The sequence below is a fragment of the Anolis sagrei genome, chromosome 11, assembly GCF_037176765.1.
Source record: "Anolis sagrei isolate rAnoSag1 chromosome 11, rAnoSag1.mat, whole genome shotgun sequence".
NCBI lineage: Eukaryota > Metazoa > Chordata > Lepidosauria > Squamata > Dactyloidae > Anolis > Anolis sagrei.
This window is the reverse complement of record NC_090031.1, coordinates 1,223,041-1,249,294: the sequence shown is the minus strand read 5'-3', so window position 1 is coordinate 1,249,294 and position 26,254 is coordinate 1,223,041. Positions and strand designations below refer to the sequence as shown.

The following is a 26,254-nucleotide window of genomic DNA, read 5'->3' as shown; positions in this document are numbered from 1 at the left end:
AGCAGACATTCAATGCCTTGTTACATGGCATACAATGAGAGACAAATACACAGGCAAAGGCAAAGGCTTCCCCTTTCATTTCCGGCTCTGGAGGTGGGTCTTGTCTGTGATTCTGGGGAGGTGCTCATCTCCATTTATGTTGTTTTGCTAATTTTATGTTATGCTGTTTACTTTGTATGTTTTGGTGATGTTACTTGGAAACTGCCCTGAGTCCCCCTCGGGGAGATAGAGCGGTATATAAATAAAATTTTATATTATTATTATTATTATTATTATTATTATTACTATTATTTCTGAGGAGTCATCATTGTCCATAGACACCTCCTGGTCAAATGACCAGCATGACTGCTTGGAGAGCCTCTTTGCCTTCCCACCAAGGTGGTACCTATTGATCTTCTCACATTTGCATGCTTTGGAACTGCTAGGTTGGCAGGAGCTGGGGCTAACGACAGAAGTTCACCCCATCCTGCGGATTCAAACCACCAGTCTTTCAGCCAGCAAAAGTGCAGCTTAGCGGTTTTAACCATTGCACCACCACGGCACCCAACAGCCCTGATGCTGCAACAACAACAACAACAACAACAACAACAACAACAACACTATATTTATATTCTGCCCTTCACCCAGAGGGGACTCAGAGTGGATTACAGTATATATAAACAGACACAGGCAAACATTCAATGCCTTGTTACATGGCATACAATGGGACACAAATACACAGACAAAGGCAAAGGCTTCTCCTTTCATTTCCGGCTCTGGAGGTGGTACCTATTGATCTACTCACATTTGCATATTTTCGAACTGCTAGGTTGGCAGGAGCTAGGGCTCACGGCGGCAGCTCCCCTGTCCTGTGGATTCAAACTGCCGACCTTCAGGTCAGCAGTTCAGCAACACAAGGGTTTGACCCATTGCAGCAGCATACAAAGTATACACACAATATATAAACTTTACGGCTTCTTCCTCACGACTCACAGCAGCAATTCCCCAACACACTCTCCAAAGCATCCTCACCAGACATCCTATATGCTACTCCCAGTATAAACCACAAATCCCATATTCCCTGCCAAGGACACCGTTCCCATATTGTTGCCTCTATAGCAAGTGCTTTCTCTCTTTTTTGGAAGGGAAAAGGGATGCTGTTGGGGTGGGAAGAGAAGGGGCTTGAGATTATGGTTTTGCAAAACCGTTCCCTAGGAAATGGCTGAGGAATGAATACATTCCAGCCGATGTCCAGGAGGGTCTGCTCATTAGTAGTACCGCTTGCATGCCTTCCTTTCCTTTTGATTCCACTCCAATTCGGGGCCCTTTGTTTGGGCCCTTTGTGGGAAGGCTGGCAGGAGCAGGCACATATGGCTGAAGCAAGAACGGACGCGGCCCTTGGCCCCTTTTGCATCAGAAAAACAAAACCCCAAACTCTTCAGCCTGGTAGCCTGGCCCTCGTTCTGGTGAAGGCATCTTTCCAACGCTCAGCAGCTTATGATTCTGTAAACAATCACCTCCTCCTGAAAAAATGTATATTACCACCTCACCTCCTTCATAGGAAATCTGCTACCAAACAGGAGCTTTTTTGTTGAGTTCCAGGGCCAAAGAAGACTCCAGCAATACATGGAGCGAGAGTTGCCAGATGTTCAAGCTGGGTTTAGAAAAGGCAGAGGAACGAGAGACCAGATTGCCAATATCCGCTGGAGAATGGAGAAAGGCAGGGAATTTCAGAAAAACATCTACTTCTGCTTCATTGACTATTCTAAAGCCTTTGACTGTGTGGATCATCATAAATTGTGGCAAGTTCTTGGTGGGATGGGCATCCCAAGCCCCCTTCCCTCTCTCCTGAGGAATCTGTACAAGGACCAAGGAGCAACGGTCAGAACTGACCACAGAAGAACAGACTGGTTCAAGATTGGGAAAGGCGTCCGGCAAGGCTGCATCCTCTCACCCAACCTTTTTAACTTGTATGCAGAACACATCATGCGAGGATGTGCGGGGCTGGATGAATGCAAAGCTGGGGTGAAAATTGCTGGAAGAAACATGCACAACCTCAGATATGCAGATGACACCACTCTGATGGCCGAAAGCGAGGAGGAGCTGAGGAGCCTTCTAATCAAGGTGAAAGAAGAAAGCGCAAAAGCCGGGTTGCAGCTAAACGTCAAAAAAACCAAGATCATGGCAACAAGAATGATTGACAACTGGAAAATAGAGGGAGAAAACGTGGAGGCCGTGACAGACTTTGTATTTCTAGGCGCAAAGATGACTGCAGATGCAGACTGTGGCCAGGAAATCAGAAGACGCTTCCTTCTTGGGAGGAGAGCAAGGTCCAGTCTCCATAAAATAGTGAAGAGTAGAGACATCAGACTGGCAACCAAGATCCATTGCCTAGTCCAAGCCATGGTCTTCCCTGGAGTCACCTACGGGTGTGAGAGCTGGACCTTCGGGAAGGCCAAGCGAAGGAAGAGAGATGCCTTTGAGCTGTGGTGTTGGAGGAAAGTGCTGAGAGTGCCTTGGACTGCGAGAAGATCCAACCAGTCCATCCTCCAGGAATTAAAGCCCGACTGCTCACTGGATGGAAGGAGACTAGAGACAAAGTTGAAGTACTTTGGCCACATCATGAGGAGACAGCAAAGCCTAGAGAAGGGAATGATGCTGGGGAAAGTGGAAGGCAAAAGGAAGAGGGGCCGACCAAGGGCAAGGTGGATGGATGGCATCCTTGAAGTGACTGGACTGACCTTGAGGGAGCTGGGGGTGGTAACGGCCGACAGGGAGCTCTGGCGTAGGCTGGTCCATGAGGTCACGAAGAGTCGGAGACGACTGAACGAATGAACAACAACAACAACAAGGGCCAGAGAAGCCGATGGTGGAAACAGAAGAATGGCCTGCCTCAGGGGAGCGTGCTTGCCCCATCCATGTTCAACATCTACACAAATGACCAGCTACTGCCAGAAGGGATAGAGAGTTACATCTATGCTGACGATTGTGCCATCACCGCCCAAGTAGGGAGCTTTGAAATAGGAGTGTGCTTCATCCATGTTTAAACATGGTCCATCCATGTTTAACATTTACACAGATGATCAGCCGGTGACAGAAGGGATAGAGAGTTTAATCTATGCTGACGATTGTGCCATCTCCGCCCAAGCAGGGAGCTTTGAAATGGGGGTGTGCTTGCTCCATCCATGTTGAACATTTACACCAATGATCAGCCAGTGACAGAAGGGATAGAGTTTCATCTATGCTGATGATCGTGCCATCACCGCTCCAGAAGGGAGCTGTGAAATGGGAGTGTGCTTGCTCCATCCATGTTGAACATTGACACAAATGATCAGTCAGTGCCAGAAGGGATAGAGTTTCATCTATGCTGATGATCAGGCCATCACCACTCCAGAAGGGAGCTGTGAAATGGGAGTGTGCTTGCTCCATCCATGTTTATCATTTACACAAATGATCAGCCAGTGCCAGAAGGGATAGAGTTTCATCTATGCTGATGATCATACCATCACTGCTCAAGCAGAGAGCTTTGAAATGGGAGTGTGCTTTCTCCATCCGTGTTGAACATTTACACAAATGATCAGCCACTGCCAGGAGGGACAGAGAGTTTCATCTATGCTGACAATCATGCCATCACCGCTCATGCAGAGAGCTTTGAAATGGTTGAACATAAGCTCTCTGAAGGTTTAGGTGCTCCTACTGCCTATTACAGGGAAAGCCAGCTTGCACCATCCATGTTTAACATTTGCACAAAATGACCAGCCACTGCCAGAAGGGACAGAGAGTTTCATCTATGCTGACGATCGTGCCATCACCACCCAAGCAGGAACTTTGAAAGGGTTGAACAGAAGCTCTCCAAAACTTCTCTTGTCTAACCTATGAGGCACATGCCATTCCACTCAGGGATCTTTCTTTGCCACCAGGATACGTGGGAGACCACTGTGAGGAAGACGTGGACGAGTGTGCCCAGGAGCCCTGCCTGAACGGCGGCCAATGCTTTGAGCGGTCCAACCAGAGCTATTACGGAGAACGCGAGGGCTTCCCTGCGGAGTTCAACTACCAGGAGGCTGCTGGGTTCATCTGTGGTTGCCAGCCTGGCTTTGAAGGTAAGATGCTTCCAAGCAATACACATAAATAATAATAATAATAATAATAATAATAATACAATTGGTTCTGAACCCCGGCCACTAACTTCTAAATCAAATTAAGCATATCTTTGTAATGAAGCAAGGAACGAGCTCAAGGTCTGACATGCTTGTTTTCTGATGCTTGGAAGGAGAGATCTGCTCCGTCAACGTGGACGAATGCACATCCCAACCCTGCCAGAATGGAGGAAGCTGTGTGGATCTGGTGAATAGCTACGAGTGTCACTGCCTACCAGGATACTCCGGTAAGTAAGATGCAGCATGGATTACCTATTTTTATGGCGGAATAGGTTTATGGTGCCACTTTCTGGGAATTTCCTAGAGTAATCAGCCTTGTGTTGTTGAAGGCTTTCATGGCCAGAATCACTGGGTTGTTGTGTGTCTTCCGGGCTGCCTGGCCCTGTTCCAGAAGCATTCTCTCCTGACATTTCGCCTGCATCTGTGGCAGGCATCCTCAGAGGTTGTGAACATTCTGGGAATTTCCTAGAGTATCGGCCTGGGTTGTTGTGTGTCTTCTGGGCTGTATGGCCTTGTTCCAGAAGCATTCTCTCCTGACGTTTCACCTGCATCTGTGGCAGGCATCCTCAGAGGTTGTGAACGTTCTGGGAATTTCCTAGAGTATCGGCCTTGTGTTGTCGAAGGCTTTGATGGCCAGAATCACTGGGTTGTTGTGCGTTTTCCGGGCTGCCTGGCCCTGTTCCAGAAGTATTCTCTCCTGACGTTTCACCTGCATCTGTGGCAGGCATCCTCAGAGGTGCTGAGGTCTGTTGGAAACTAGAAAAATGGGGTTTATATATCTGTGGAATTACATCCAGGGTGGGAGAAAGAACTCTTGTCTGTTTGAGGTGGGTCTGAATGTTGCAATTGGCCACCTTGATTAGCATTCAATGGCCTAGCAGTTTTCAAGGTCTGGATGCTTCCTGCCTGGGGGAATCCTTTGTTCGGAAGTGATTGTGCGATTAAATGAACAAAATCTGGCTCCCAGTATTTAAAAAACTCTCAAGTCATAACAGTAAAGAAATAGCAACTCTCAAAAACAGGGGAATTCCAGACAAGAAACAAAACAGGGCCAACAAAGGATTCCCCCAGGCGGTAAGAAGCCAGAAAATGGGTTTATATATCTGTGGAATTACATCCAGGGTGGGAGAAAGAACTCCTGTCTGTTTAAGGTAGATGTGAATGTAGCAATTGGCCACATTGATTAGCATTCAATGGCCTAGCAGTTTGCAAGGTCTGGATGCTTCCTGCCTGGGAGAATCCTTTGTTCGGAAGTGATTAGGTGATTAAATGAACAAAATCTGGCTCCCAGTATTTAAAAAACTCTCAAATCATAACAGTAAAGAAATAGCAGCTCTCAAAAACAGGGGAATTCCAGACGAGAAACAAAACAGGGCCAACAAAGGATTCCCCCAGGCGGTAAGAAGCCAGGAAAATGGGTTTATATATCTGTGGAATTACATCCAGGGTGGGAGAAAGAACTCCTGTCTGTTTGAGGTAGATGTGAATGTAGCAATTGGCCACATTGATTAGCATTCAATGGCCTAGCAGTTTGCAAGGTCTGGATGCTTCCTGCCTGGGAGAATCCTTTGTTCGGAAGTGATTAGGTGATTAAATGAACAAAATCTGGCTCCCAGTATTTAAAAAACTCTCAAATCATAACAGTAAAGAAATAGCAGCTCTCAAAAACAGGGGAATTCCAGACGAGAAACAAAACAGGGCCAACAAAGGATTCCCCCAGGCGGTAAGAAGCCAGGAAAATGGGTTTATATATCTGTGGAATTACATCCAGGGTGGGAGAAAGAACTCCTGTCTGTTTGAGGTAGATGTGAATGTAGCAATTGGCCACATTGATTAGCATTCAATGGCCTAGCAGTTTGCAAGGTCTGGATGCTTCCTGCCTGGGGGAAACCTTTGTTCAGAAGTGATTAGGTGATTAAATGAACAAAATCTGGCTCCCAGTATTTAAAAAACTCTCAAATCATAACAGTAAAGAAATAGCAGCTCTCAAAAACAGGGGAATTCCAGACGAGAAACAAAACAGGGCCAACAAAGGATTCCCCCAGGTGGTAAGAAGCCAGGATAATGGTGTTTATATATCTGTGGAATTACATCCAGGGTGGGAGAAAGAACTCCTTGTCTGTTTGAGGTAGCTCTGAATGTAGCAATTGGCTACCTTGATTAGCATTCAATGGCCTAGCAGTTTTCAAGGTCTGGCTGCTTCCTGCCTGGGGGAAACCTTTGTTCGGAAGTGATTAGGTGATTAAATGAACAAAATCTGGCTCCCAGTATTTAAAAAACTCTAAAATCATAACAGTAACAACTCTCAAAAACAGGGGAATTCCAGACGGGTAACGAAGCAAGGTCAACAAAGGATTCCCCCAGGCGGTAAGAAGCCAGACCTATGTAAGTCTTGATTTAAGCAGATGGGTTTCATGCTTCCTGGTGTAAGACTCATTCAGATGTTCCTGCAAATTGCTGCATTTGGGACACAAGGGAGCTCTGCCTTGACCTGTGGAGCAAATGTGGTGTTGTCCCTGGTGTGCAGATGCACACGTATATGTAGCTATCTGCAATGGCATGTTGTGCAGCAAATCAACACAATGCCTGTGCTGTGAGGTGTTAAGAGGTGCATCCGTTCTTTCCGTCTCGTCATGCGCGCAAACTTTTCTTCCCTTGTTGTCTCAGTCCAAGTTTTTCTTTTGTTGCGTTTGCAAAAGGAGCTTCTGCTAATGAATCTTCACTTGTTGTGGCTGCAACTTTTCTATTGGCTAACCAATATTTGAGGCATGCGGTGCAATGTGGGAATTGTGGTGCCGTTAGTTGCACAAATAGTGTTGCGAGGCTGCCATCTTGTGGACAGGAGAAACATCCCAAAGCCAGGTGTCTTCCGCACTACAGACATACTGCAATTTGATGCCAATGCAACGTCCAAGGCTCCTGGAATCTGCAGTTTGGCAAAATATTGTAATTTTTCTGCCCTAGAGCCCTATTTTCTGGCGAAACTCCAGATCCCAATGCGCCTTCAGTCGCAATCGTGGCAGCGATGTGGGTTTCCAAAACAAGCAGAACTAGAAAATGCCCCGTGCTCTATGTATATTTTATTTATTTCATATCAAAAGCATTGCATAAATTAGTATAAAACTGATAAAAATAGAAGGAGCGCAGGTGGCTAAATATCTTCTGACCAAAAACGGGCAACAGCAACGGCATTGTCTGTAGCCTCCAACAACTCTTCCTCTGTACATGAGGCAGGGAATTGCGGACAAGCATTGAGATGCGGAATTGTCTGTTCTCTCTATGTAGATGCATTCTCTTATTGGTCATGTCTCAACGGTTTAGCTGTCTTAATAATGGTTGTGCCTCGAGTTTCATTCCCTCGTCCTGTTCTTTTTAGCAAGCAGCTGAAGGTTGTATTTCTCTGGGCATGCATTGTCATTGTGTGTTGCATCTGCACAATGCCTTCCCTGCCATTTGCATGGTGTCTTGACTGTGTTGGGTCAATTATTATTATTATTATTACTACTACTACTACTACTACTACTAGCTTGGATATCCAGTGCTCTCTGGATGGAGGTGAACTACAACTCCCCCAAATCAAGGTGAATTTTCCCCATAGACCGCCAGTATTTATTGCTGGTCATGGGGACTCTGTTTGGTCCAGTTCGATCTTTGGTGGAGTTCAGAGCGCTCCTTGATTGCAGATGAACTATAAATCCCAGTACCTACAACTCCAAAATGTCCAGGCCAATTCCTCTCCAAACCCTCCAGTATTCAAATGTGGGCATATCGGGTATGCAGGCCAAGTTTGGTCCAGATCCATCGTTGTTTGGGTTCATAATGTGCCCTGGTTGTAGGTGAACTAGAACTCCCCCAAATCAAGGTGAATTTCCCCCAAAGATTTCCAGTATTTTTGGGGGGCTCTGTGTGCCAAGTTTGGTCCAATTCGATCTTTGGTGGAGTTCAGAGCGCTCCTTGATTGCAGATGAACTATAAATCCCAGTACCTACAACTCCAAAATGTCCAGGCCAATTCCCCTCAAACCCTCCAGTATTCAAATGTGGGCATATCGGGTATGCAGGCCAAGTTTGGTCCAGATCCATCGTTGTTTGGGTTCATAGTGCCCTCTGGATGTAGGTGAACTACAACTCCCCCAAATCAATATCGCCAGTATTTTTTGCTGGTCATGGGGACTCTGTGTACCAAGTTTGTTCAGTCTCTCCCAATCCCCTCCAGTATTCAGATTTGGGTGTATTGGGTATGTGTGCCAAGTGTAGCCCAGATCCATTGTCGTTTTGAGTTCACAGAGCTCTCTGGATGTAAATGAACTACAACTCCCCCAAATCAAGGTGAATTTTCCCCAAAGATTTCCAGTATTTTTGGGGGGGCTCTGTGTGCCAAGTTTGCTCCAATTCCATCTTTGGTGGGGTTCAGAGTGCTCCTTGATTGCAGATGAACTATAAATCCCAGTACCTACAACTCCAAAATGTCCAGGCCAATTCCACTCTAAACCCATCAGTATTCAAATGTGGGCATATTGGGTATGCATGCCAAGTTTGGCCCAGATCCATCATTGTTTGGCCTCATAGTGCACTCTGGATGTAGGTGAACTACAACTCCCCCAAATCAAGGTGAATTTTCCCCAAAGACCTCCAGTATTTTTGGAGGGCTCTGTGTGCCAAGTTTGGTCCAATTCCATCTTTGGTGGAGTTCAGAGTGCTCACTGATTGCAGGTGAACTATAAATCCCAGTACCCACAGTTCCAAAATGTCCAGGCCAATTCCACTCAAAACCCATCAGTATTCAAATATGGGCATATTGGGTATGCATGCCAAGTTTGGTCCACATCCATCATTGTTTGGCTTCATAGTGCACTCTGGATGTAGGTGAACTACAACTCCCCCAAATCAAGGTGAATTTTCCCCAAAATGTTCGGTTGCTGATCAATTCCTCTATTTGCTGTGTGCCATAGAAAAGAGTAGGAAAGGGTTAAAGGCAGTGGGCGGGATTATGCAAATTCCACACCAATGGAGAGAGAAAGGAACATTGGGATGTCTGTGGTGGAGGAAACACATAAATTCTAGGATGAAATTGCCTTCAGTTGGGTGGTGGGCAGTGTGGTGTTGGTGAAGGACATTGGCAGGGCTCTTGGACATGTTCGTGGTGCTCGCTATAACCTGTAATGTCATTGGAAGGAGGGCCATGGGAGTCCCCTGTGTAATGGGAGCGAAAGCTGTTTGTGGAGGTGGGTGCATGTCCGTGTAAGTCGACACCACAGCCACATACACACACACACATTATTATTATTATTATTATTATTATTATTATTATTATATTATTTAATATTAATATTAATTATTATTATTGGCGACCCATGTACTTTGTGTGATTGAGAGTGATCAACACAACTATGCTGATTGGAGGGAGTAAGTAATGTAGGATCTTGGCCTTGCGTAATTCTACTTGCCATAGACTGAGATGCATTTATGAAATGGAAAAAAGCTTAGCGGTGTGTTCATTAGCAGGGTGACTCATTTGATTCATGGATCACTTGGCTTATCCAGATTGCGTGGATCCGTTCCCCTTGGAATCAACAATAGGATTCAGGCCATGTGATTCCAGGGAGTCTGAAATGGGACGAGGGGCCAAACAAAGACTCGTTGAGTTCCTATTATGTGTAGCAGAGATCTTCAGTATCCTATCCCCCTGGAGCATTGCAGCGCACCCAAAGACCTGGGAGTGACCCTGATCCGCGCTCTGACGTACGAGAAGCACTGCCTGAACATCAAGCAAAAAGTGGGTGCTAGAAACAATATCATACAAAAGCTGACTGGCACAACCTGGGGATCACAACCAGACACAGTGAAGACATCTGCCCTTGCGCTATGCTACTCTGCTGCTGAGTACGCATGCCCAGTGTGGAACACATCTCACCACGCTAAAACAGTGGATGTGGCTCTTAATGAGACATGCCGCATTATCACGGGGTGTCTGCACCCCACACCACTGGAGAAACTACACTGCTTAGCCGGTATTGCATTACCTGACATCCGCCAGGAAGGAGCAGCCAATAGTGAAAGGACCAAGGCAGAGACATCTCCAGCTCATCCCTTGTTTGAGTATCAGCCAGCACGTCAACGACTTAAATCAAGAAATAGTTTTCTTAGATCTACAGAGACACTCGCTGGAACACCTCAGCAAGCGAGAGTCCAAAAGTGGCAGGCTCAAACACAGAATGAGACATCAAATGAGAGACTCCCCCCTGGGCACACAGAAGAAGACTGGGCGACTTGGAAGGCGCTGAACAGACTGCGCTCTGGCACCACGAGATGCAGAGCCAACCTCAAGAAATGGGGCCACAAAGTGGAATCCTCGACATGTGAGTGCGGAGAAGAGCAAACCACTGACCACCTGCTGCAATGCAGCCTGAGCCCTGCCACATGATGCAAAATGGAGGACCTCCTTGTGGCAACACCAGAGGCACCCCAAGAGGCCAGATACGGGTCAAAGGACATTTAATCCACTACCAAACTCACACATTTTGTATTTTGCCTGTTTGTTGTAATATAATTGACTGGTTGCCCTGACACGACAAATAAATATATAATAATAATAATTATTGGTCCCAATGGAGTCCAGAGTCTTGTACGGAAGAGAGTCCTGTTTGTCGGGCTTTGGCTGCAGACAGCGCATACTGTGGGGAGCCACCTTTGCAACTGGCAATCCCAGTGAGAAGTGTGGGAATGGGTGGAGGAGTGGAGCTGGCAGGGAAATAATAGCAATTAATCTTTCCTGCTTTGTCAATTAATCCCGGTCTGGCCCTGCTGTGTCAACAGCTTATTACTTCACATTAGGATCACAGAGCAAGCTTCCCATCATATTCCTGTTGTGCATTTCTGTGGCAGGTCGGATCTGCCCGAAGTTTGGGTTTTCTGAAGCGCTCTGGGGACGCGAGGCGACCTGCCAGCCTCATCCGAGCGTCTTTCTTCCGAGGAAGAACCCATTCTTAGCAAAACGAAGTCTGCCATCCATAGAATCCTAGAATCCTAGAGTGGGAAGAGACCTCCTGGGCCATCCAGTCCAACCCCATTCTGCCAAGAAGCAGAAACATTGCATTCAAATTACCCCTGACAGATGGCCATCCAGCCTCTGTTTAAAAGCCTCCAAAGAAGGAGCCTCCACCACACCTCTGGGCAGAGAGTTCCACTGCTGAACGGCTCTCACAGTCAGGAAGTTATAGAATCATAGAATCAAAGAGTGGGAAGAGACCTCCTGGGCCATCATCCAGTCCAACCCCATTCTGCCAAGAAGCAGGAATATTGCATTCAAATCACCCCTGACAGATGGCCATCCAGCCTCTGCTTAAAAGCTTCCAAAGACGGAGCCTCCACCACACTCCGGGGCAGAGAGTTCCACTGCTGAACGGCTCTCACAGTCAGGAAGCTATAGAATCATAGAATCAAAGAGTTGGAAGAGACCTCCTGGGCCATCCAGTCCAACCCCATTCTGCCAAGAAGCAGGAATATTGCATTCAAATCACCCCTGACAGATGGCCATCCAGCCTCTCTTTAAAAGCTTCCAAAGACGGAGCCTCCACCACACTCCCTCCGGGGCAGAGAGTTCCACTGCTGAACAGCTCTCACAGTCAGGAAGCTTGCCTTCTTGGTCCTTCTGCTGAACGTGGCCATAGAATGCTTCAGGAACAAGTCAGGAGACAGAGAAGCCACTTCCCGTATTTCCCTGACAATGACACCAGGGACTTCATCACATCTGTTAAATTCCACTGAGTCAAAGACTTAAAACCCGGTAACGCACTGTGTTCATCACACTATGGCACACAGCAAACACAAAGGAACTGATTAGCCAATGGGATTTTGGAGGCCAATGGGATGTTGGCCTGCATCAAGAGGAGCCTACTGTCTAGATCTAGGGAGCCTAGTGTCTAGATCCCCATGCTCTATTCCGCTTTGGTTAGACCACTTTACCTGGAATATTGTGTCCCATTCTGGGCACCACAATTCAAGAGAGAGATTGACTCTAAGCTGGAATGTGACCAGAGGTTGTTGTTCATTCGTTCAGTCATCTCCGACTCTTTGTGACCTCATGGACCAGCTCACGCTAGAGCTCCCTGTTGGACGTCACCACCCCCAGGGGCTCCTTCAAGGTCAGTCCAGTCACTTCAAGGATGCCATCCATCCACCTTGCCCTTGGTCGGCCCCTCTTCCTTTTGCCTTCCACTTTCCCCAGCATGATTGTCTTCTCCAGGCTTGGCTGTCTCCTCCTGATGTGGCATTCAAAGGACTTCAGCTTTGTCTCTAGTCTCCTTCCCTCCAGTGAGCAGTCGGGCTTTATTTCCTGGAGGATGGACTGGTTGGACCTTCTCGCAGTCCAAGGCACTCTCAGACTGTCCAGAGGAGGGCGACTAAAATGATCAAGGGTCTGGAGAACAAGCCCTATGAGGAGCAGCTTAAGGAGCTGGGCATGTTTAGCCTGAAGAAGAGAAGGCTGAGAGGAGACATGATGAGAGCCATGTATAAATATGTGAGAGGAAGCCACAGGGAGGAGGAGGGAGCAAGCTTCCTTTCTGCTTCCCTGGAGACTAGGACGCAATGGAGCAATGGCTTCAAACTACAAGAGAGGAGATTCCATCTGAACATGAGGAAGAACTTCCTGACTGTGAGAGCCGTTCGGCAGTGGAACTCTCTGCCCAGGAGTGTGGTGGAGGCTCCTTCTTTGGAAGCTTTTAAACAGGGGCTGGATGGCCATCTGTCAGGGGTGCTTTGAATGCAATATTCCTGCTTCTTGGCAGAATGGGGTTGGACTGGATGATGGCCCAGGAGGTCTCTTCCAACTCCTTGATTCTAGGATTCTATGATTAGCAACTGAACACACTGGAGGGGTTGAGGGGACTGACTCAACAGGATGGAAGTTGTAGTTCACCCTGCATCAAGGTAGCACTCTGACCCCCTTCGATAATGGACCTGGACCGCATCTGGCACGCAGAACCCCCATGGCGAAGTTTAGAGGAATTGGCCTTGATTTGGGCATCAGTGGTTCTCAAGATGTTTTTGGCCTTCAACTCCCAGAAAACGTAACAGCTGGTAAACAGGCCAGGATTTCTGGGAGTTGTAGGCCAAAAACATCTGGGGACCCCAGGTTGAGAACCACTGACCTACATCCAGAGAGCACTGTGAACCCAAACAACAATGAATCTGGCCCAAACTAGCCATGGATGATGGGACTTGCAGTACCTTCACTCACTTCCAGAGACCACTGCGACCTGCACGAATGATGGATCAGGACCAGACTTGGCACACAAATAACCTGGAGACCCCAGGTTGAGAACAACTGACCTACATCCAGAGAACACTGTGAACCCAAACAACAATGAATCTGGACCAAACTTGCAACAAATAATGGGATTTGCAGTACCTTCACTCACTTTGAGAGACCAGTGAGACCCCATGAATGATGGATCTTGACCACACTTGGCACACAAATAACTCGAGGACCCCAGGTTGAGAGCTACTGACCTACATCCAGAGAGCACTATGAACCCAACCAATGATGAATCTGGCCCAAACTAGCCATGGATGATGGAACTTGAAGTACCTCCACTCACTTCCAGAGACCACTGTGATCCCCATGAATGATGGAGCAGGACCACACTTGGCACACAAATAACCTGGGGACCCCAGATTGAGAACCATGGACCAACATCCAGAGAGCACTGTGAGCCCAACCAACAATGAATTTGGACCATGGATGATGGGACTTGCAGTACCTTCACTCACTTCCAGAGACCACTGCGACCTGCACGAAAGATGGATCAGGACCAGACTTGGCACACAAATAACCTGGAGACCCCAGGTGGAGAACCACTGACCTACATCCAGAGAGCACTGTGAACTCAACCAACAATGAATCTGGACCACGGATGATGGGACTTGCAGTACCTTCACTCACTTCCAGAGACCACTGCGACCCCCACGAATGCTGGATCAGGACCAGACTTGGCACAAAAATAACCTGGGGACCCCAGATTGAGAACCATGGACCAACATCCAGAGAGCACTGTGAACCCAACCAACAATGAATCTGGACCACGGATGATGGGACTTGCAGTACCTTCACTCACTTCCAAAGACCACTGTAACCTCCATGAATGATGGATCAGGACCATACTTGGCACACAAATAACTGGGGACCCCAGATTGAGAACCATGGACCAACATCCAGAGAGCACTGTGAACCCAACCAACAATGAATCTGGACCATGGATGATGGGACTTTCAGTACCTTCACTCACTTCCAGAGATCACTGCGACCCCAGGTGAAGAACCACTGACCAACATCCAGAGAGCACTGTGAACCCAACCAACGATGAATCTGGACCATGGATGATGGGACTTTCAGTACCTTCACTCACTTCCAGAGATCACTGCGACCCCAGGTGGAGAACCACTGACCAACATCCAGAGAGCACTGTGAACCCAAACAACGATGAATCTGGACCAAACTTGCCACGGATGATGGGACTTGCAGTACCTTCACTCACTTTGAGAGACCACTGAGACCCCCATGAATAATGGATCAGGACCAGACTTGGCACACAACCTGGGCACTGCTGGGTCCCCAAGCTAGTAAACCATCAGATGAGCTGAGGAGGCTGCCTTGCTGTGGGAAAGGGGAAGGCAGCGCATGGATGAGCACATGGATGAGCACTCCTGCCTGCTCCCGTCTCCCCCCTTCCCGGTTGCATGCACAAAATGCTGCCGGGGAGCTGGTAGGCAAACATTCCTGTCAGCGGTGATAGGAGCCAGCTGGGAGGTTTAGAGCGGAGATGGATTAGGTCTTGGTGGTGCTGCTGCTCCTGCGCCACTTGCTGGCTGCCTCTCGCGCACTGCATTGGCTGCCTTCGTCTCCAGTCCCCTTCTGCTGCCCGGCACATAGAAGCTCCCCGTTGCACTCCGGCCGAGCGCGGCCCCTCGTCTCCTCCTCCTCCTGGCACCCTCCTCACCCATGCGCCCAGGGCAGCAGCCATGAACTCCATGCTGGTGGGCATCTTCATGAGCGGGATCTACCTCCTCGCAGGTAGGAGACACTGGCAGGTCCTCTTCTGTGGGTGCGGCCGAGAAGTCACTTTGGGGAGGGGGGGGGATAGTTGGGGGTGGCCAGGACCCTCCGATCCATGGCTTGGGAAAGTTTGGCGCTGTGGGTGTGGCGGTGCCCCCATCCCCCCATTGCCTGGAGCAGAGGGATCTTTCAGCTTCACGCTCAAGTGCGCTTTGGCTTCCCTCGTGATGCTTCGCATTCCAGTTCTGGGGAAACATCCCTCTTTCCGGGCATTCAACCCAGACCTAACTCCCTCTCCTGAAGAGCCAGGGTGCAAATGGAAGGACGGCGCATACTTCTTGGCGAGTGGACAAGAACCGTTGTCGTGAACCGTCCCTTGAGACAACTCCCCACCCATGAGAGTTTCCTTCCAAGTGGGGAAAGGGCAGAAAGGGATCGAAGGCCAGCCACCAATGCCTCTACTACAGTGTTGCTCAACCTGGGGGTCGGGACCCCTAGAGGTGTCACCAGGGGGTCCCCAAAGGCCATCTGTTGATCATGGGGGTTCTGTGTGGGAAGTTTGGCCCAATTCTATCATTGGTGGGGTTCAGAATACTCTTTGATTGTAGGTGAACTGCAAATCCCAGCAACTACCACTACCAAATGTCAAGGCTATTTTCCTCAAACTCCACCAGTGTTCACATTTGGGCATATTGAGGATTTGTGCCAGGTTTGGTCCAGATCCATCATTGTTTGAGCCTACAGTGCTCTCTGGATGTAGGTGAACTACAACTTCCAAACTCAAGGTCAGTGCCCACCAAATCCTTCTAGTATTTTCTGTTGGTCGTGGGAGTTCTGTGTGCCAGGACTGGTCCAGTTCCATCATTGGTGGGCTTCAGAATGCTCTTTGATTGTAGGTGAACTGTAAATCCCAGCAACTACCACTCCCAAATGTCAAGGCTATTTTCCTCAAACTCCACCAGTGTTCACATTTGGGCATATTGAGGATTTGTGCCAGGTTTGGTCCAGATCCATCATTGTTTGACCCTACAGTGCTCTCTGGGTGTAGTTGAACTACAACTCCCAAACTCAAGGGCAATGTCCACCAAACCCAGTATTTTCTGTTGGTAATGGGATCTCTGTATGCAGTTCTATTATTGTTTGAGCCCACAGTGCTCTCTGGATGTAGTTGAACTACAACTCCCAAACTCAAGGTCAATGTCCACCAAACCCAGTATTTTCTGTTGGTAATGGGATCTCTGTATGCCAAGTTTGGTTCAGTTCCATCATTGGTGGAGTTTAGAATGCTCTTTGATTGTAGGTGAACTGTAAATTCCAGCAACTACAACTCCCAAATGTCGAGTCTACTTTCCTCAGACTCCACCAGTGTCCACATTTGGGCATATTGAATATTCATGCCAAGTTTGGTCCAGATCCATCATTGTTTGAGCCCACAGTGCTCCCTGGATGTAGCTGAACTACAACTCCCAAACTCAAGGTCAATGTCCACCAAACCCAGTATTTTCTGTTGGTAATGGGATCTCTACATGCCGAGTTTGGTTCAGTTCCATCATTGGTGGAGTTCAGAATGCTCTTTGATTGTAGGTGAACTGCAAATCCCAGCAACTACCACTCCCAAATGTCAAGGCTATTTTCCTCAAACTCCACCAGTGTTCACACTGGGGCATATTGAGGAGTTTGGGAGTTGTAGTTCAACTATTGTGGATGTAATTGAACTACAACTCCCAAACTCAAGGTCAATGTCCACCAAACCCAGTATTTTCTGGGTTGTTGTAGGTTTTTTCGGGCTATATGGCCATGGTCTAGAGGCATTCTCTCCTGACGTTTCGCCTGCATCTATGACAAGCATCCTCAGAGGTAGTTTTCTGTTGGTAATGGGATCTCTGTATGCCAAGTTTGGTTCAGTTCCATCATTGGTGGAGTTCAGAACGCTCTTTGATTGTAGGTGAACAGTAAATCCCAGCAACTACAACTCCCAAATGTCACTGCTATTTTCCTCAGACTCCACCAGTGTTCACATTTGGGCATATTGAGGATTTGTGCTAGGTTTGGTCCAGATCTATCATTGTTTTAGCCCACAGTGCTCTCTGGATGTAGGTGAACTACAACTCCCAAACTCAAGGTCAGTGCCCACCAAATCCTTCCAGTATTTTCTCTTGGTCATGGGAGTTCTGTGTGCCAAGACTGGTTCAGTTCCATCATTGGTAGAGTTCAGAGTGCTCCTTGATTGTAGGTGAACTGTAAATCCCAGCAACTACAACTCCCAAATGTCAAGGCTATTTTCCTCAGACTCCACCAGTGTTCACATGTGAGCATATTGAGTATTTGCATAGAGTTTGGTCCAGATCCATCATTGTTTGAGCCCACAGTGCTCTCTGGATGTAGGTGAACTACAACTCCCAAACTCAAGGTCAGTGCCCACCAAATCCTTCTAGTATTTTCTGTTGGTCGTGGGAGTTCTGTGTGGGTTTCTGTGTGTCCTACGTGTGGTAGACTTCCATTCCATGTTGAGTTGGAACCCCTGGTGTTGACATCCTGCTTGATTTTGCTTTAACCATGTTGTTGGTTCTGAGGTTGAGATGCAGTGGCCTCCAAAAGGGTAAAAATAGTAGCCACCTTGGGCTTAGAATGTGGGTTTTTTGGCCAAGAGGCTCCCTGGCATCTCTGGCTAAAGCTGGAACTCAAAACACATGGGAAATGTTGCGCTCTTGGTTGCCAATGGGATGCTAATGGGAGCCACAACACTCTTGCTTCCTGCGCAAGGGTCGAGATGGCCTACACACGCCTTGGTGACCCATGACCTATCTTGGGACTCCCGAGAGCAAAGGAAAGGGGTCCCAACTCAACATGGAATGGAAGTCTACCACACGTAGATCCATCACAGTGGTTCTCAACCTGTGGTTCTCCCCATGTGTTTTGGCCTACAACTCCCAGAAATCCCAGCTGCTAGGATTTCTGGAAGCTGAAGCCCAAAACATCTGGGGACACACAGGTTGAGAACCACTGGTCTAAAGTTTGGGTTGACACATGGGTCAAAAAGTTTTGCCTCCTGGGTCATAAAAATATTACGAATGAACCTAGAACACCAGAAGTTGCTCCAGATCATCACCTGAACTGTCCTCTAAGCAACACTACCTTTCAACATGGTTGCCACCAATTTGTACACATTTGCACCATCGTTTAACCCGGGCATCAACACCATTTTGGAAAAATTCAGGGTTTTGCTTCGTGACCAATGATTTCCAAGCTGTTTTAAAGCCAACTAGTCATTGAATCTGAAACTATGTAGGTTGTCTATCAGAACCAATGGGATGTTGGCCTGCATCAAGAGGAGTCTAGTGTCCAGATCCAGGGAAGTCATGCTCCCCATGCTCTATTCCGCTTTGGTTAGACCACTTTACCTGGAATCACATTGTGTCCCATTCTGGGCACCACAACTCAAGAGATATTGACAAGCTGGAATGTGTTCAGAGGAGGGTGACTCAAATGATCAAGGCTCTGGAGAACAATCCCTATGAGGAGCGGCTTAAGGAGCTGGGCATGTTTAGCCTGAAGAAGAGAAGGCTGAGAGGAGACGTGATAAGCCATGTATAAATATGTGAGAGGAAGCCACAGGGAGGAGGGTGCAGATCAAGGGTCTGGAGAACAAGCCCTATGAGGAGAGGCTTAAGGAGCTGGGCATGTTTAGCCTGAAGAAGAGAAGGCTGAGATATGATGATAGCCATGTATAAATATGTGAGAGGAAGCCACAGGGAGGAGGAGGAAGCAAGCTTCCTTTCTGCTTCCTTGGAGACTAGAACGCAATGGAGCCATGGCTTCAGACTACAAGAGAGGAGATTCCACCTGAACATGAGGAAGAACTTCCTGACTGTGAGAGCCATTCAGCAGTGGAACTCCCTGCCCCAGAGTGTGGTGGAGGCTCCTTCTTTGGAGGCTTTTAAACAGAGGCTGGATGGCCATCTGTCAGGGGTGCTTTGAATGCAATGTTCCTGCTTCTTGGCAGAATGGGGTTGGACTGGATGATGGCCCAGGAGGTCTCTTCCAACTCTAGGATTCTAGGATTCTATGAACATGAGGAAGAACTTCCTGACTGTGAGAGCTGTTCAACAATGGAACTCTCTGCCCCGGAGTGTGGTGGAGGCTCCTTCTTTGGAAGCTTTGAAACGGAGGCTGGATGGCCATCTGTCGGGGGTGCTTTGAAGGTGATTTTCCTGCTTCTTGGCAGAATGGGGTTGGACTGGATGATGGCCCACCAGGTCTCTTTGAACTCTAGGATTCTATAACTTCCTGACTAGGAGAACCGTTCAGCAGTGGAACTCTCTGCCCCGGAGGGAGTGTGGTGGAGGCTTCTTCTTTGGAAGCTTTGAAACGGAGGCTGGATGGCCATCTGTCGGGGGTGCTTTGAAGGTGATTTTCCTGCTTCTTGGCAGAATGGGGTTGGACTGGATGACCCATGTCTTCCAACTCTAGGATTCTAGGATCTATGCTTCTAGGTCCAAACAGGTCAAAGTCAGAAGCGATGATGGATTTCCCTAAGTGCACGTTAACCTTCTTTGGCCCGAAATCCAATGGTGACCCTTTCTTTCAGCTTCAGATTCATGGTTCTATTCAACCAATTGGAACAAGAAAGTACTCTGTAGAGTTGGGTTCCATCTATCGTATCATGAATAGACAGTCCAGAAAAGAAATAAAAGTTAGAGCCATGGAGGCATTACTTTTTGACCCACCCAAAGGTAGCACTGGTAGCACCAAGTTCTCCATTCCAGGTACAATTGCAGGTGAGTGTTTCCCGAGAAGTGTGGCTGTGATGATACAAATACATTGTTGTTGCTTTGAAAGAGCTTGTACTCAGCCATTTCCCTCCCTCCTCTTCTGCCTCAAACTTCCCAAAAGTTGCCTCCATCAAAGGAGGGGCGGGTAGGTCATTTCTTGGCACGGAGCAGCCTATCTCCTTCAAGATGCCTGGCTCTGGAAGCCGAAAGCCAAGGCTTGTTATTTCCGGATCAGGGGGAGGTGTTGCCTCTCCAGAGGCTTTGTGCAACAAGTGAATATTGAAATGCAAGCCTCTCCTCCTCCACTGCCGCCTCCCCCTTACTGAAGCATCCCAAAAATGAAGTGACCTGGGGCTTCTGCAGATAATGTTTATTCATGGAGTTATGGTGCAACTGCTATCCAAGGGTTGCATGCCGTTGCTTTCTCCTGGGGAACATTTTCAGCCCTGGAAGTCTCTGGGGCAGGTATGGGGAAACTTCGGCACTCTAGATGTTTGGGACTGCAGCTCACACAATTCCTAGCAGCCTCAGGCCTCTTCCAAAACACCTGGAGGGAGGGCCCAAGTTGGCCCATGCCTTGGTCCTCTTGCGATTAGACACTTCAGTCAATCAAGGGATCATCTGCATACCCACATTGTGGGAGTTGGAGTCCAAAGCACCTGTAGGGAGGGCCCAAGTTGGCCCATGCCTTGGTCCTCTTGCGATTAGACACTTCAGTCAATCAAGGGATCATCTGCATACCCACATTGTGGGAGTTGGAGTCCAAAACACATGGAGACAGGGCCGAAGTTGGCCCATGCCTTTTTCTTCTTGTGACTGGACACTTCAGTCAATCAAGGGGTCATCTGCATACACACATTGTGGGACTCAAAGTCCAAAACACCTCGAGGGAGGACCCAAGTTGGCCTATGCCTTTGTCCTCTTGGAACTGGACACGCCAGTCCATCAAGGGGTCATCTGAATACCCACGTTGTGGGAATTGAAGTCCAAAACACCTGGAGGGAGGGCCCAAGTTGGCCCATGCCTTTGTCCTCTTGGAACTGGACACATCAGTCCATCAAGGAATCATCTGCATACCCTCGTTGTGGGAGTTGGAGTCCAAAACACCTGGAGGGAGGGCCCAAGTTGGCCCATGCCTTTGTCCTCTTGCAACTGGACACATCAGTCCATCAAGGGGTCATCTGAATACCCTCGTTGTGGGAGTTGGAGTCCAAAACACCTGGAGGGAGGGCCCAAGTTGGCCCATGCCTTTGTCCTCTTGGAACTGGACACATCAGTCCATCAAGGAATCATCTGCATACCCTCGTTGTGGGAGTTGGAGTCCAAAACACCTGGAGGGAGGGCCCAAGTTGGCCCATGCCTTTGTCCTCTTGCAACTGGACACATCAGTCCATCAAGGGGTCATCTGCATACCCATGTTGTGGGAATTGAAGTCCAAAACACCTGGAGAGAGGGCCCAAGTTGGCCCATGCCTTTGTCCTCTTGCAACTGGACACATCAGTCCATCAAGGGGTCATCTGCATACCCACGTTGTGGGAGTTGGAGTCCAAAACACCTGGAGGGAGGGCCCAAGTTGGCCCATGCCTTGGTCCTCTTGGAACTGGGCACTTCAGTCAATCAAGGGATCATCTGCATACCCACGTTGTGGGAGTTGGAGTCCAAAACACCTGGAGACAGGGCCGAAGTTGGCCCATGCCTTTTTCCTCTTGCGACTGGACACTTCAGTCCATCAAGGGATCATCTGCATACCCACGTTGAGGGAGTTGGGAGTCCAAAACACCTGGTGGGAGGGCCCAAGTTGGCCTATGCCTTTGTCCTCTTGGAACTGGACACATCAGTCCATCAAGGGGTCATCTGCATACCCACATTGTGGGACTCGGAGTCCAAAACACCTCGAGGGAGGGCCCAAGTTGGCCCATGCCTTTGTCCTCTTGGAACTGGACACATCAGTCCATCAAGGGGTCATCTGCATACCCACATTGTGGGACTCGGAGTCCAAAACACCTCGAGGGAGGGCCCAAGTTGGCCTATGCCTTTTTCGTCTTGGAACTGGACACTTAAGTCCATCAAGGGGTCATCTGCATACCCACGTTGTGGGAGTTGGAGTCCAAAACACCTGGAGGGAGGGCCCAAGTTGGCCCATGCCTTGGTCCTCTTGGAACTGGGCACTTCAGTCAATCAAGGGATCATCTACATACCCACGTTATGGGATCCCTTAACTGACTGAAGTGTTTAGTTCCAAGATGTCAAAGGCATGGACAAACTTTTGGACCTCAACTCCCACAACATGGGTATGCAGATGATCCCTTGATTGACTGACGTGTCCAGTTTCAATACAATTCCTAACAGCCTCAGGGGCCTGAGGCTATTAGGAATGGTGGGAGCCATGCCCAGGGAGTTGGCTGAGCTTGGGTCTTTTGGATACTGTTACATTATTCAGGCTTGAGCTATGCAAATGCTGAGAGAGACATCTGGAAGGGACCACTCTGACCAGAAACTACTTGACTAGGGACCACTTTGACCAGGGACCAGTTAATACTTTGACCATGGGCCACTGAAGTTTACCCATGCTTGCACTAGAGGGATGGGGCATTTGTGGCCTTCTGAAGTTGTTGAGATAGTATTGATTCAGTTAAAGAAGAATGCTTGATTCCTCATACTGCTGTGAATGAATGGACCCCCTTGTCGTAATAGCAGGAGGTCCATTTGGACATTGGTTCCATTCCTGTTTGCAGAAGAGAAGAAGGAGCAAGTTCCACGTTGCCTTTGCACTCTGGCTCCTGCCAGACCTGCAGACAGGGTGTAATGCTATTAAGCCGAATAATCCAGACTTTGTTTATCTCTGCAGCTGTCTTGGGAGATTAAGAGGGACCTGTTTTCGAGGCTTGGAGGAGCAACAGGCTTCTTAATTGGGGGGGGGGGGGGGTTGGTCTTTCTATTAGGTATGTAGGAATGGTCACTCCTCTCTTTAGCCAGGACAACAGGATATGGAACTTCTTTGCTGCCATGAGATCATGTGTGCCATGTGTGCCGTCTAAGTAATTCCCTCTTTATTCTCTGTGCACTAGGTGTGGAATGTGCCACTGACATTGACGAGTGTGACGGGCACCCGTGTGAAAACGGGGGTGCCTGCGAAGACGGCGTTGCCGACTACATCTGCCATTGCACCCCAGGACCGGACGGCACTGCTTGGGGTGGGAAGAACTGCTCCGTGGAGCTCACCGGCTGCCAGAACCACAGCTGCCAAAACGAGGCCTTGTGCACCCCCACCTACCAGTCCGGGATCCACGGACACTTGTGTCGGTGCCGCCCCGGGTTCTACGGCCCGACCTGCGCCATGCCGACCACCTTCTCCTTCACATCACGAGTCTATCTCTTCATCAACCTGTCTGCAAACAGCGAGAGCAAAAGCAGCGTGGCAGGAAGTCACCTCTCCGGTGTGTCTCTCCGCTTCCGGACCACCTTGCCAGATGCCGTCCTCTTCTACCGAGGCCACCAGGCAGAACACCTCTACCTGGAGTTGTCTGGCGGTCTTCTGCGAGTGACGCTTTCAGTGCAGGAAGCCACAACATTGTTCGCCTTGGCAGCGCCACGGGTAGATGATGGCCACTGGCACAAGGCCGAAGTCCTTCTGCACGACTCCCTTGAGCTCCGGCTGTGGCACGAATCCTGCGAGGCCGGCGTCTGCTTGATCAGCCACCCCCTTGAAGAGACATCCCTGGCTTCCTCCCTGCCCTCCCTTTTGCAGATATATATCGGGGGAGTTGAAGAGAAATTAATGGCCAACCCTGTCCAGAATTTCATTGGTTGCCTCGAAGACTTGTGGATTGATTCCAAGGTGGTCCTACCACAGGAAGTGGCTGGACTGCAATCCTCTGGCTTCCGGCTGGGCTGCGAGAGAACCGAGTGGTGTCTCTCTGATCCTTGTTTACATGGCGGCCAGTGCATTGACCTCTGGGCGGACTTCCGCTGCCACTGTCCTCGGCCGTATGAAGGCCGCACGTGCTCCTATGGTGAGTAGCAACGACACTGAGCCTTGAGGAAGGTAATATTAGGGTGCTGGGCAGAGTTCGTTCATCATTTCCATGCTTGGTCTTGAAGCGCTAGGGAGGAAATGATCTTGGTTCCTTTGGTCCCCATCAGGATAATCAAGAGATCAATACATAAGGCGGGATTTAGCTGGACAGGCATACTACAAGTTATAGCCTCTATGGATGGGACGGCCCCAAATGCAGCCAGAGCCCAAGTGTCATGGTCCTTCAAGGGTCTGGTCCCTTTTGACCAATGGTTCCCAACCTTTTTTGGACCAGGGATCACTTGACTAGGAACCACTTTGACCAGGGATCACTTGACTAGGGACCACTTTGTCCAGGGACCAGTTGACCAGGAATCAGTTGACCAGGGACCACCATGACCAGAAACTACTTGACTAGAAACCATTTTGATCAGTGACCACTTGACCAGGGACCACTTTGACCAGGGACCACTTGATACTTTGACCAGGGGCCACTTTGACTAGAAACTACTTGACTAGGGACCACCTTGACCAGGGACCAGTTGATACTTTGACCAGGGACCACTTTGACCAGGAACCACTCTCCAACATTAGTACCCAAAGGTTATGAATCAGTTTTTCATCAACTTTAGATTGGGTTTGGTTATTTGGGGTGCTGATTCAGAAAATTGCATTGGAAGACCACATCAGTTCTAGTTTCTAGTAGTTGCTATCTGCTCGGCCACAGAAAACCCTATTTAATAAGCCTCGGCACTATAAGAGGGTTTTGCGAGACCAGTTGCTCTCGTTGCAATGGTGTAGTAATGGTGAGGCCACTGACCATATTTTAGTGCTTTCAGACCACTGGTGGTCCATGGACCACGGGGTGGGAACCACTGCTTTTGACCAACAGGACCATTCCCATTCTCAAAGCGTCCTGGAGGGCTGAGAGAACGAAGGCCAGCTTAGTGTCCTCAGAGGAGCATAGACCCTTCAGTTTAGACCTGACATGCTTTTCCTCCTCTTTCAGAGTCTCCTGCAGCAACATTTGGGCAAGACAACTCCTCCAGCGTGGCTACTTTTGTGATTCACAACAACCCTGGAGCAAACTTTAACCTTTCCTTTTTCATCCGAACTCTGAAGCCCAGCGGTTTGGTCCTCCAAATCAGCAATGGGAGCGATCCTTTCCTATCCGTGTACCTGAAGGATGGGAAGCTCCAGGTGGAGGTGCCAGCAGTTGCTCCCATTGGTCCACCTGGACACCTGGCTGATGGCCTGAGACACTTTGTGATGCTCTCCTTCCTTGACGGTGTTGTGTATGCCAGCCTGTTGAATGCAGAGGAGGAGCTGGGACCTCTGTTGATGACTCCTCTCACTGCTGGCCTTGAGGTTCATGTGGGTGGACTCCAGGACGCAGATGGCACCAGCCCATGGGGAGGCCATTTTAAAGGCTGCCTTCAAGACGTCCAGCTCAATCACCACCAGATGGAGTTCTTCCCCCATTTAGACCCAAACAGGAGCGTTTCGCCAGAGGTGCACCTGGGACAGGTCACCAGCGTTGGCCTGGGATGCATCTCAGATGATACCTGCAAGGTAAGGGGCATTCTGAAGGTTCTCCAGCTGAGCCTAGATTGAGTTCTGGATGAGTTGTGAGCTTAAGAGTGGGAGGGACTCCCATGCTGGGTCAAGTCTACCTAGACCAGTGATGGCCACTCATGTTTCAAAAGCCTACAAGACAGAACCAACCATCCTTCTTGCTTTCTATAGGAATACGTAATTGGGATTGTATGGCTGGTTTGCTTTGCCCAAAAGTTCCATACTCACACGCTCCTCTTTAGAGAGGGTTTGGCTTGGTCTTTCTGCTCTCCTGGGAAACAGAGCAGTTGCAAGGGACAGGATACGACTGGATTCAGATGGGAAGCCCACAGAACGGCCACTCTGCTCCTTGACCCATACTCAGTCCCTTCTTTTGGGGGGAGATCTGCCTCTGAGAGGAGTGGCGTGTCTCATGGGCAGCTGCTCTTCTCAACCACCATCTCCCGCTGCCCCAGGATCTCCCAAAGCTCCCCCAAAGGAAATGTAGTGGCAGTTGTGGGGCTTGGCCACTTCCGCCTCAGTATTGCCCTCTGGCACGGGATAAGGGCTAATGCTGTGGGATTAATGGGATTAGCCTAGAAGCTCACGTTGCCAGCATTTCCTTGCTGTGTTCTTCTCCCCACGCTACCGAAGGAGCAGTCATCGGGCGGGCAGAACTAAGGACACTACCCAGCCAAGTGGGGTATGGACTGTCGTTT

The 26,254-nt window shown here is 48.9% G+C and overlaps 1 protein-coding gene across 2 annotated transcripts in view; it reads left to right on the top strand.

The window, feature by feature from the left end:
* Positions 1 to 26,254, top strand: part of CRB2 (crumbs cell polarity complex component 2) — a 93,443-nt gene that overhangs the window by 48,160 nt on the left and 19,029 nt on the right. For both annotated transcript variants that reach the window (XM_060757601.2, XM_060757599.2), the window contains exons 5-8: positions 3,900 to 4,082; positions 4,253 to 4,366; positions 23,035 to 23,979; positions 24,991 to 25,553. In XM_060757601.2, the coding sequence (XP_060613584.2) occupies positions 3,900 to 4,082; positions 4,253 to 4,366; positions 23,035 to 23,979; positions 24,991 to 25,553 (1,805 nt within the window). The remainder of the gene's footprint in view (positions 1 to 3,899; positions 4,083 to 4,252; positions 4,367 to 23,034; positions 23,980 to 24,990; positions 25,554 to 26,254) is intronic.